The sequence below is a fragment of the Siphateles boraxobius genome, unplaced genomic scaffold, assembly GCF_051911475.1.
Source record: "Siphateles boraxobius isolate OS27281-9 unplaced genomic scaffold, OSU_SipBor_1 184, whole genome shotgun sequence".
NCBI classification, from domain to species: domain Eukaryota; kingdom Metazoa; phylum Chordata; class Actinopteri; order Cypriniformes; family Leuciscidae; genus Siphateles; species Siphateles boraxobius.
Genome location: NW_027508793.1, coordinates 119,072 through 131,470, shown reverse-complemented (window position 1 = coordinate 131,470; position 12,399 = coordinate 119,072). Strand labels below are relative to the sequence as shown.

General features: G+C 38.9%; 1 protein-coding gene across 2 annotated transcripts in view; it reads right to left on the bottom strand.

Moving 5' to 3' along the window:
• Positions 1-2,657: 2,657 nt before the first annotated feature.
• The window catches only part of wwtr1 (WW domain containing transcription regulator 1), a 57,749-nt gene continuing 48,007 nt past the window's right edge, over positions 2,658-12,399 (bottom strand). The window contains exons 3-6 of one of the 2 annotated variants that reach the window (XM_077233719.1): positions 10,135-10,367; positions 7,823-7,947; positions 7,632-7,744; positions 2,658-5,538 (exon numbers count right to left, since the gene is read on the bottom strand). In XM_077233719.1, the coding sequence (XP_077089834.1) occupies positions 5,357-5,538; positions 7,632-7,744; positions 7,823-7,947; positions 10,135-10,367 (653 nt within the window). In that variant the 3' untranslated portion in view covers positions 2,658-5,356. The remainder of the gene's footprint in view (positions 5,539-7,631; positions 7,745-7,822; positions 7,948-10,134; positions 10,368-12,399) is intronic. The other variant, XM_077233720.1, reaches the window with a different exon arrangement.

Genomic DNA, 12,399 nt, shown 5'->3' with positions numbered 1-12,399 from the left:
GGGATTTTTTTGTCAACTGGAATTCCTTGAAAATATATATTTGCATTGTTTTATCAGCAAAACAATACAAAAAACACATGAAATAACAGTCCAACCCACTGAAGAGATGTATGTCTATCCCTCACAGCCTCGCTTTCATTCCCGTTAAACATCAAGATGGCGCTGCTGTGAATAAGGTCTGTAGACCCTTCGCAGAAATGTTACACATCATGTTCTCATGCAGTAAAAAAAAACATTGCAGAGAAGAGGTTTAGCTTTTGATATTAAATAAAGTCTCAGCTTATATTTTGTCCATTTTTAAGAAATTCAAATGTGTGTTGACTGGTGACGGCTGTAGCGCCTCAAAAGCTGTTTCTCTTCCTACAAGTTATTGCATGAAATAAGCATGAACCAACATCAGAAGGAATGTTGTTTCAACCTCGGAGGACGTCAATACCATTTAAGTTAACGTCCGCTGACATTTTTCCACTAATGCCGGGTTCAGACTACACAATATTTTTGGCTGTTACGATAGTCAAAGATATCATATTATGCGATTTTGACAAGAAACATGTCAGACTACACATTGCTTACTGACCAATCATCTTGACTCGCCATCTTTAAAGTCCCACTGAAGTGCCTTGAAACACAGCATTATTCGTAATTTCCACTGAAACAGGGAGAAGGTGGGGCATATTGAACAGCTCCTCCCCTTTAAAAAATAGCCAATAGCGTTAAGTTTATGTCACAGCTCATCCAGAGCCGTTGAGCTCAGTAAAGCCACAATTTCCTCCTAATCTCTAACCGTTTCTCCTTCTAATCTCCTCCATATCGCTTTAAAATACACTATTCAGTTCAGCATTTAAATGGGTCTGATATGTTTTCTGGTCTGCGTTGCCTTGATCCGCTCTGTGTGTGTGTCTCTGTACCGGAGCTATGACGGTTCGCGTGACACTAACCTGAAACCAGACTTCATTCGCCCCAATGGAAAACACACTTACACTCTCTGAATCGTTCCCTATCCCCTATATAGTGCACTATGTGCCATTCACCATGTAGAAAACAGTAAATGTGTGAAGAGTGGCTGATTCACCGGAGAAGGGGGCGGAGCCTCAGATGCTAGAGAGCAATTGATTGAACAGAAAATCTGATGAAAGCTGAAGATTATCCATATTGGAGGAAGTGAGACTTAGGTTTGAACGCTTATATCTTCTAAATGTGATTATTTAGACTCCGATCAATATTTCATTTCATAATATTTACTTATGTGTCAAGTAGCCGTGTAATAAGCAGGATAATGTACATCCAGCCGTTTGTTATCTCAGAATAAACCCCCTTCAGGATAATGCAAGACTCTGCTTTGGGGTCTTCATCACCCTGTCAGGGTTTATTCTGAGATAACAACCGTTATAATAAAAACACAACTGTTCATTGTTAGTTCATGTTATATGAGTTCCATTTAATAATGCTAACAGATAAATACAAATTTTAATTTGATTAATGTATTAGTAACTGTTGAAATTAACATGAACTAATATTAATATATACCTTGGAAGTATTCCTCATTCTTAGTTCATGTTAACTTATGTAATTAACTATTATGAACAAATGGAACCTTATTTAAGAATAGGGTATATAAATGTTTAAATATGCTTGTATTTAAGTATATTTGTAATTACACATTTGTAATGACGAAGTTGCAATTTAGTACATTTAAAGTATTCCAAGAACACAAAACAGATCGGCACTGATCCTCAACACACTCGTCTCCATACGCGCGTGATGACTGATCTTCAACAGATGAACTGCATAATATCCTGAATGTTCTGACCCAATCCTCCACCTGACCTGTAATGCCTGAATCATAATCATACACTGTTGGTTCGTTGGCCAGAGGAGAACTGAGCGACTGAGTCTGGTTTCTCCCGAGGTTTATTTCTCCATTCTGTCACTGATGGAGATTTGGGTTCTCGTCACTGTCGCCTTTGGCTTTTGTCTTGCTTAGTTGGGGACACTTAATATTCAACAATATTATTGATCTTCCTGCATTGACAGCATTATAGGAGAACTGAACTAATTTATATATTTATATATAAATTAACGAAATTAATAACTTTTTTTACAACAGAAATGAACCATCACTGAACCTAAGCTGGACTGTGACACTTTTCTTCTGGAAACAAACTCTGTTGCATTATTTTCCTGTTATCTCTGTAAATCTGCTATTGAAACACTCTGTCCTGTAAATATAACTGTATATATAAATAAAGGTGACTTGACTACAGTTAAACATTCTATAATCAAATAGTTTACATGTGCTTCAGTATGGTAGTCAACACATTAAAATAATTGTACTTTTTTAAAGCACAACACAAGATTATTAAAAATGTTTTAAAAATATTTAAAAAGCACTTTGACTATTAAGTGGACTTAAGTGTTAAAACATGAAAGAGTGTCTCTTTAAGTGCACTTAATTGGCCTTTTATTTAGTTAAAAAAAAAACTTTTCAAGGTTTTAAGTACAGTATATGGGACATTCAATACATTTAAGAGCACTTATTTTTCACAAGAGACAAATGTCACTGAAATGGATAATAAATTGTTTATCCAAAGGTTTTTTCCCATTCCGGCTGGTAAAGACAAAGAACTGATTCATAAAGAAACACAGCTATACATCCATGCTAATAAACAATTTTATTCTTTTCCTTTTTTGATTTTACCGACAATTTTCGAGATTTCTTAGAGGTTACAACCACGTTTCTTACGTACAGTACACCGCCATCATATTTCTGTGGTACACTGTTTGTCTTCTGAGCTTTCCAGCATGTGACCAACGTTCTCACGAACCCTAATGCATGCTGAAGTGTTGAGCGCTACACAACTGGATCAACACATTACACTTCACCCCATTACACAGCCAAAAAAGTGTTCGGTTCCCACCCACTACTTTACAACTCTGTGGGAAATTGCATGATTCTGGTTTTGGAAAAGCAGTTTATATTATAGAAAATAGTTAAATCTTTAAAAGGTCCCTCTTGCAGAACTGGTCAAGACCAGCATATCTCATCCTTAGTTGTCCAAAACTGAAGAAAGCGACCTCTGAATGATTCTCAAGGTCACTCGGGTTCGAGAACAGCTCGTATCGGCTCTTTCTGACCCGGGACTTAACCGTTCGGCCCTTATAAAGGACGTCATGAGCTCAGTTTGACCTACAGTTACTAAAACCCAAAATCTGCACAATCCACAAATCCAACACACTTTTCAATTCATAACCTGTCTATAAAGTAACCATACACAATAAAGAAGTCATGGTGAGGTGGGTCTACACACCCCCGATGCTATGAATATCAAACAGATCAAACATGCAATACAAAAATTAGACCTGTGTAGAAAAAAAAACATATTTATATGTTTATATATTGAACTGGATTTCAGCCAGGGTAATAAAATCAATAAAAAAACATGTGTCGGCCACAACGATCATTCGAATGAAGGCAAAATGATCCGAAAATACTTGATGCGCGATATTCCCTGAAAATATTGCGGGACTAGAGTAGTATTGCTGAATCCTTGGTGTATTTGTAGTGCTTCGAAATTTTAAATTCCTGAAAAGAAAATATCTAAAAACTATTTAAAAAGAAGTTCATACAGTGGCTCTTGATAAATACTAAACTGCAAACTAAGTAAATGCACCAGATGTCAAGAGCACAGAATAGAAAACAGGAATACTGTAGCAGTACAATAAAACATATATGATATGAAACGCTTGTCTACATGAGCATCGTGAGCTTGCACAATAGCTAAACTGGAATAAAAGTAAAACACATCTGTAATAGTTACTCGTTGGATATAATTCACAATGTAAAGCTTTGACAGGCACACTGCTGCTGATTTGGCAAAATGTGAATTATTAAAGCAGGGTGAATCTCATGAAAACCTAAGGACCATTATGATTTTTGAAGCATCTGAATCAGCTGGTTTTATACAAGCCAAAAATAGCATCACTCAATCCACCTAAATACATTAATTTATTCCAATAAAACTAGTTTTATGGTTTAAATAAGACAGAAAGAGCTTGTTAAGGTGGCAATTGCATGTTCCCAGTTTTTACAGTGCACATCTGTATTACTGTAACACATTTGAATCTCTCACTCTCGAGTTTGATTGTAATTCTCATTCTCAGTGATGATTCTTCTAATTAGTGTTTGGGGGAAACATGCTTATATATTAATCAAAAATTCCTAATGGTCCTAAAAATTGGCTTAATTTTCTTTAAGCATTTATTCTTATTTCTTATTATTGTTTTAGACATGTTCTTATGGAAGTTATTTCTGCTACAGAATAAAAATTGAAAAATTATAACTGTTTATATCACAATTCTGACTTTTTTCACGATTCTCATTTCCGCAATTCAGGTTTCAGTTTTTTTTGGGTACGTTTACACAACAATGTACAAAAAATTTACGATTTTATTTTCGCGTTTTTCGCATACAGACGACAACATCATCAAAACGATCCCCATTCACACGGATCCGTGAAAACGACTAAAAACGCAGTATTTTTCATTCCAGGCCAGTAGGTGGCGACGTCACTTTATAAAGAAACACTATAGATTGAGCACAAAATACACATGCGCATGATGTCACCATTTTCACAAATTCACGTTTCTGTAGTTTAAATGGAGATGATAACGCTATCGTTTTCAAAAACTTGCACTTTGAAACCCGTTTTCAAAACTTTGCATTTTCAGGCCCCAAAACGCCATTGTCGTCTAAATGAACGGGCAAAACGGATAAAAGCTTTTCCGTTTTTAGTTGAAAACTGTGTCGTGTAACCTGACCTGAATGCACACACATGCAGAATTTCAGAAAAAATATCTGAATTGTGAGCTATAAACTCACAATTGAATTTGAAAAATACCCAATTATGAGACATGAAAGTCACGTTTACTCTTTGTTTTTTTCCCCATGGCGGAAATAAGACTGCATGCATTATTTTCGTGAGATTCACCCAGACTCTCTCTCTGTGTTAAATGTACAAACACACAGCGCCTGTTAAACATGATCCGAGAGCCGGACTCACTTATACGACACTATTAATGCGTTTCCACTCTCAATGTGATCCTTCTGAACACAAACACAATCATAATCATAATCATATCTACCCAACATCAGTTACAACACAAACACGTTTGTCTTCCTCTAATGCTTTGATTGACACATGCTTGCTCATTTGTTCACAGGCTAAACACTTTGGTATTGTTCTTAGACTCGTGGTGATTCTAACACCTAAAAAGTGAAACTAGAGGAAGAAGCTGATTGAATATATAATATAATATCTATATTTGTGTAAAACAGTCTTTAGTGTGCCGTATGGGCCTAAAGCCAGGTGAGGAAGGGCTCGCTCTTGTTCAGGACCGACTCCACGTCGTTGAGGATGGGCATGAGGTCGGCCCCCTCCAGGGTGCCCAGGTCCACGTTTGTGCCGGGCATGGAGTCCAGGAAATCTGGGAAGCGGCTCTGCTGGGGGACGTTCATACTGACCGGCACCATGTTCTCACCTGCACACGCAACACAGGAGCTCAGTCAGGAATACATATCACCCTTTAAACATACAGAAAACTAGCTGACAATGCTGAAAACAACATTGATAATAATAATAAATGTTGATTTGATGACAACAATTTGATGACTTGAGCATCCAATCATCATATTATACTGATTTCTGAAGGATCATGTGACACTGAAGACTGGAGTAATGATTCTGACAATTCAGCTTTGATCACAGGAATACATTACACTTTACTATATATTCACATAGAAAACAGTTATTTTAAATTGTAGTTATATTTCACAACATCATTTTTATTTTTAATCAAATAAATGCAGCCTTGGTGAGCAGAAGAGACGTCTTTTAAAAACATTAAAAATCGTACTGATCCCAAACTTTTGACCGGCAGTATATGTATATATATATATATATATGTCCATGGTCAGTGTATACAGGTGCTGGTCATATAATTAGAATATCATCAAAAAGTTGATTTATTTCAGTAATTCCATTCAAAAAGTGAAACTTGGATATTAAATTCATTCATTACACACAGACTGATATATTTCAAGTGTTCATTCCTTTTAATTTTGATGGTTATAACTGACAACTAATGAAAACCCCAAAATCGGTCTCTCCGAAAATTAGAATAGTGAAAAGGTTCAATAATGAAGACACCTGGTGCCACACTCTAATCAGCTAATTAACTCAAAACACCTGCAAAGGCCTTTAAATGGTCTCTCAGTCTAGTTCTGTAGGCTACACAATCATGTGGAAGACTGCTGACTTGAAAGCTGTCCAAAAGACGACCATTGACATCTTGCACAAGGAGGGCAAGACACAAAAGGTCATTGCTAAAGAGGCTGGCTGTTCACAGAGCTCTGTGTCCAAGCACATTAATAGAGGCGAAGGGAAGGAAAAGATGTGGTAGAAAAAAAGTGTACAAGTAAAAGGGATTACCGCACCCTGGAGAAGATTGTGAAACAAAACCGATTCAAAAATGTGGGGGAGATTCACAAAGAGTGGTCTGCAGCTGGAGTCAGTGCTTCAAGAACCACCACACACAGACGTATGTAAGACATGGGTTTCAGCTGTCGCTCCCACTCTTGAACAAGACAGCGTCAGAAGTGTCTCACCTGGGATAAAGACAAAAAGGACTGGACTGCTGCTGAGTGGTCCAAAGTTATGTTCTCTGATGAAAGTAAATTTTGCATTTCCTTTGGAAATCAAGGTCCCAGAGTCTGGAGGAAGAGACGAGAGGCACAGAATCCACGTTGCTTGAAGTCCAGTGTAAAGTTTCCACAGTCAGTGATGATTTGGGGTGCCATGTCACATGTTGGTCCACTGTGTTTTCTGCGGTCCAAGGCCAATGCAGCTGTCTACCAGGAAGTTTTAGAGCACTTCATGCTTCCTGCTGCTGACCATTTTCCAACAGGACTTGGCACCTGCACACAGTGCCAAAGCTACCAGTACATGGTTTAAGGACCATGGTATCCCTGTTCTTAATTGGCCAGCAAACTCGCCTGACCTTAACCCTATAGAAAATCGATGGGGTATTGTGAAGAGGAAGATGCGATACGCCAGACCCAACAATGCAGAAGAGCTGAAGGCCACTATCAGAGCAACCTGGACTCTCATAACACCTGAGCAATGCCACAGACTGATCAACTCCATGCCACGCCGCATTGCTGCAGTAATTCAGGCAAAAGGAGCCCAAACTAAGTATTGAGTGCTGTACATGCTCAAACCTTTCATGTTCATACTTTTCAGTTGACCAACATTTCTAAAAAATCCTTTTTTTGTATTGGTCTTAAGTAATAATCAAATTTTCGGAGATACTGAATTTGGGATTTTCATTAGTTGTCAGTTTTAATCATCACAATTAAATGAAATAAACATTTGAAATATATGTTTAATGAATGAATATAATATTCAAGTTTCACTTTTTGAATGGAATTACTGAAATAAATAAACTTTTTGATGATATTCTAATCATATGACCAGCATCTGTATATATATTGGTGTGTCATCCGATCAGATACTGTGTAAGAATTTAGCAATGGCATGTAATAATAACATCGCAAAGCGTTGTGTGTGCGTCACCTGTGTCCATCTCCTCCATGTTGTTCAGGAAGTCCTCAGGAGTGGTGGGAATACTGTAGCATCCCAGTCCGAGTCCACTGTCTGTGCTCTGCTCTCGGGAGTGATACGGCCCACTGCACACACACACACAAACACACACTCTTTAGCACAGCTTCACACACTGGAAGTGAGAGGGTACGGAGGACACCTGCCTGTTGAGGAAGGGATCTGAGCTGTTGTTGGGCATGTTGGCCTGGGTCATGACTGGAGAGCTGATGGCTGGAGCCACGGGTGCCATGTTCTCAGAGTCCATGGGCAGCTGTCGGAGCGCCACCTCCTGGAGAAACACACACACACACTGTAACCCGGCCGCAGGCACATTGACAAACGTGAACAAGAGGAACTCAAACACTGAGAGGAAGAGCTAAAATAAACCTGACAATCTGTGCTGATAAAACTGCTTTACTAGCAGTATTATAATAAACTAAATATACCTTGTATTTCCAGTTATTAATGCTGATGTGAGTATCAGGAACATAGAAATGTTGATTATAAATTCTTTACATAATACATTCAACAACTCAGATTAAAACTAGTTAAATCTAAATAAAATAGCAGTTGTAAAGACATTTATATATATATATATATATTTATATATACTAGTATATATATATATATATATATATATATATATATAGTCTTATCGAGTTGGGCTGGTGCTTTCAAGTGGTAGCTATATTGTGGAGCAACGAAGTCTTTAATATTTTCCTATTCATATGAAAATATGAATATGAGAATATTAAATACAATAGACAGTGTATCAATACATCCTACTAGAAATTGTATTTACACACAAACTCACTCGCGCTCAAACTACTAATTTAGTTTAGCCAATATTAGAATTTTTTTTGCATGAATAATTCTTTATTGTGAAAAACTAAGCAAAAGCTTAGCATACAGCTGCCGTGCCAAAAGCCAATAAAAAACAAGATGTAAGCAACATGTTATCATGATTTTTACCCTGACTTTACCATGAATTATCCAAATTTACAACTTTATTGCCATGACAATATAACACGTAAACCCATAAGGTGACTGGATTATTTGAGCTTTAAATTGTTTATTTCCTTTTTACAGTTTTAACAATGAGTTTTATCAGAAGAATTAGTGTAAATGCTTTTATAAAACGATAATCTTCACAGTGAAGCTTTTAAATGCACTGGTCAGAGCAGCTCAGGCTGTTATATATAGAGATTCAGGGTGGAGTGAAGAATCCAGTCCAGCAGAAACCGTGGAACACATCCAGCTCCAGAAACCAGTGAATGACTTACACACACACATGCAAAAACTGCATGTGTTCTCACACAGAAAAGCATGTCCATGATCAGAAACTGAGTGAACAGAGCCAGAACTGTTGAATGTAAACACAGTATGTGTTCTTGTCTGAATCATTCCTATAAACATGAGCTTGATTTATGTGTGTGGACCACTAGGGGGCGTCAAAGTTCACATCAGAGCTTCCCAGCCCTTTCCCTGAGCTGACCCTTGTGTTAAGTATGAGAGTCATATATTTCATTCCCCATTTCAAAGCACTGCTTATCAAAGACTATAGACATTAGCTTGATCCAGCCTGAAATATTTAGCCTTCTGTCATTATTTGAGCGTTTAGAAACAGAACTAATGAGAAACTTGTTGTCAGATTTCATTGGTGATTTAAAATATGAAATTTAATTGTAAGCTTGGTGAACAGTTTTGAAGAATTTGATGTTTCCCCACTCAAAAAGACAGAAGCTGCACTTGCATGACTGAGAGGCGTTTCAAAGATGGCCGCCGAGGGAAATGACTTATCTTAAAAGGACTTTGCTTCTTATACTGTACACTGTAAAAAACGATATGATCAATTAGTCATGGCAACATATGTTTTTTTAATTACTTTACTGTCAAAATAATGTAAGAAATTTCACATTTTTATAGTAATACAAGATTCAACTCGATTTTTAAAGTCAGTTTAATATAATATAAGTTGAAACGACTTGTACAGGGAAATTGATTGTACTTGATTTAAGGCAGCAACTGATTTTTAGCAGTTCTTAAGTTTTACCCCCGGTTTCCAGACTAGGCTTAAGCTAGTCTCAGACTAAAATGCATGTTTAAGCTGTTTTACCTGAAAGCAACTTGTACTGATATATCTTAAAATATGCCATTGTTTTGTTTTAAGATTCACACCAGTAATGTTTTTTCTAAGAAGGGAAAGCCTAATCTGCCTAATCCTTGCTTAATCTAAACCCTGTCTGTGAAACAAGACCTTAAAGTTGAAATAGGTGGACTTTCTTTTTACATTGTACACATTTTATTCACATTTTTAAAATAATCTAAAAAAGTGAAATCCTAATCAGTTCCACTAAAAGCAACCCCTACGAGAGCTCTGGTGACACCTGGTGGGGTTTGAGGCATCCAGAAGAATAAACCGTTCTACACAGCACTGTGAAGAGAGGACTTTTCTCCCTGTCCAGTAGACACTCACCTGTCTAAGGAGCTCCTCCTGTCTCCTCTGGATGCGCTCTCGCTCCATCTGGATGCGCTGGAGCCTCATCTTCTGCTGGTGCTGCTGCGCGCTCATGTTCATCATGGGCTGAGAGCTCTGCTGCTGCTGGGAGCCCTGAGCCTGAGCCTGAGCCTGAGCCTGGGCCTGGGCCTGGGCCTGAGCCTGAGCCTGCTGCTGCTGGAGGTGCTGCTGATGGGCCTGCTGGCTGAGCACTGAAACACACACACACACACACACACACTTCACTGAGCATCTGACGCATACGGAGCAAAACGTTCTTCACTGGCAAGCTCTAAGCTGATCGTCGTTTACGCGTCTACAATGAGTGACTCTGTGAGGGAGCCTTTTTCGTCTTTGGCTTTTGTCTTGTTTAGTTGAAGACATTTAATTTAATATTCAACAATATTATTGATCTTCCTGCATTGACACCATTATATGAGAACTGAACTGAGCTGGACAATGATATCACGGTTTTCTCCAGAGAGGCTATATATATATACACACATATATATATATATATATATATATATATATATATATATATATATATATATATATATATATATATATATAAATTAACTAAATTAATAACTTTCTACAAATGAACTATCCCTGAACTTAAGCTGGACTGTGATGCTATTTTCTTCTGGAAACAAACTTTGTTGCATTATTTTCCCGTTATCTCTGTAAAGCTGCTTTGAAACCATCTGTATTGTAAAAAGCGAGATATAAATAAAGGTGACTTGACTATATTCTTAGTTATAGTTATATAATAAGTACTAATAAGAAAAGTACTTACTACTTTTTCTTAAGTCTAGACACATTTTTAATAATTTCTTCTGTGTGGAGGAATTTAAACAATTAAACTGAAAAAAAACTGGCTTCACTGTAACGTCTCGGTTACATATGATAACCCCCGTTCCCCGAAGGAGGGAACGGAGGCGCACGTCATGACCGACTAATAGGAATCTCGGTAGAGAGGCAAATGTACTTTGAGTGAAACTAAACAAGCCAATGCACATATCAGCTGCGCAGCCTCACAGCGCGGGTATATAATGCGCAGCAGGTGCCATTGCACTTCAGCCTTTTGCTGAGGAGCCAAGCCTGATAAGCTGGCCGCCCAGGCGGGCGGCGGCAGTTGTGGCGACGGGACGAGGCGTCTGTTCCCTCCTTCAGGGAACGAGAGTTACCATATGTAACCGAGACGTTCCCTATCAGTCGGTCTCTTAACGTACGTAGTGACCGACTAATAGGAGTCCCTACCAAAGCACCACAGCTGCTGCACCCCATATAGCGCCCTGTGCAAGCCTCTACACCTTCTTGCCTGGAAGGACGATAGGAGGAAGCTTACACAGAGTGAATCTGTCACTATTGTTCCATGATAACCCATACAGTGAGACATTGGATAACACTGGGAAAGCATGCCCTTTCTGCTAGGAAGGAAAATGCTGCGGAAGCCACTTTTTTCAAGGAGTTATGTGGGAAATACATATGGACTAGCCCGAAGATTGTACTACATATGAATACTGGGTGACTAGTCCAGGGAAAGAAACGGGCTTCCGTTAGGAGCAGTCGTGGAAAAATATATACATATGGGATCCCCGTAGGTTCACACATATGGGACTCAGCCTAGACCCTGTTCTCAAAGATTTAGCGAATAAAGGCCTGGCACCGGACGCTCCACCATGTCCGGGCCGAGGGTGTTGGAGGACTCAATAGGTTTTTCACTCTGGAATAATAAGGGTGCACAGTAGGGTGCAGCAAGCCGACAGTGCCGGACCTCTCTGTGCTTCTGTCCGTTTAGGGTGAGAACACGGGAGGAGACCGGCTTTATACGTAGGTTATAATATCTATCGAACGTGTTAGGTGTCGCCAAGCCCGCTGCTCTACAGATATCTGTTAGCGAGGAGCCACATGCCAGCGCCCAGGAGGATGGAACGCCTCTCAGGGAGTGAGCATGCAACCTGAGCGGTCAGGGCTTGGCTTACCAAAAACAAGGCAATGGCATCCACTATCCAGTGGGCCATCATCTGCTTGTAGACAGCCCTTCCCTTCTGCTGGCCTCTGTAACAAACAAAGAGCTGGTCTGATGTCCTGAGACTTTGAGTTCTGTCCACATATAAACGCAGAGCGCGAACGGGACAGAGCAAAGTCCGGGCTGGGTCTGCCTCCTCCAAGGGCAGTGGTTGCATGTTCACTACCTGGTCCCTGAAGGGAGTGGTAGGAACCTTTGGGCACATAGCC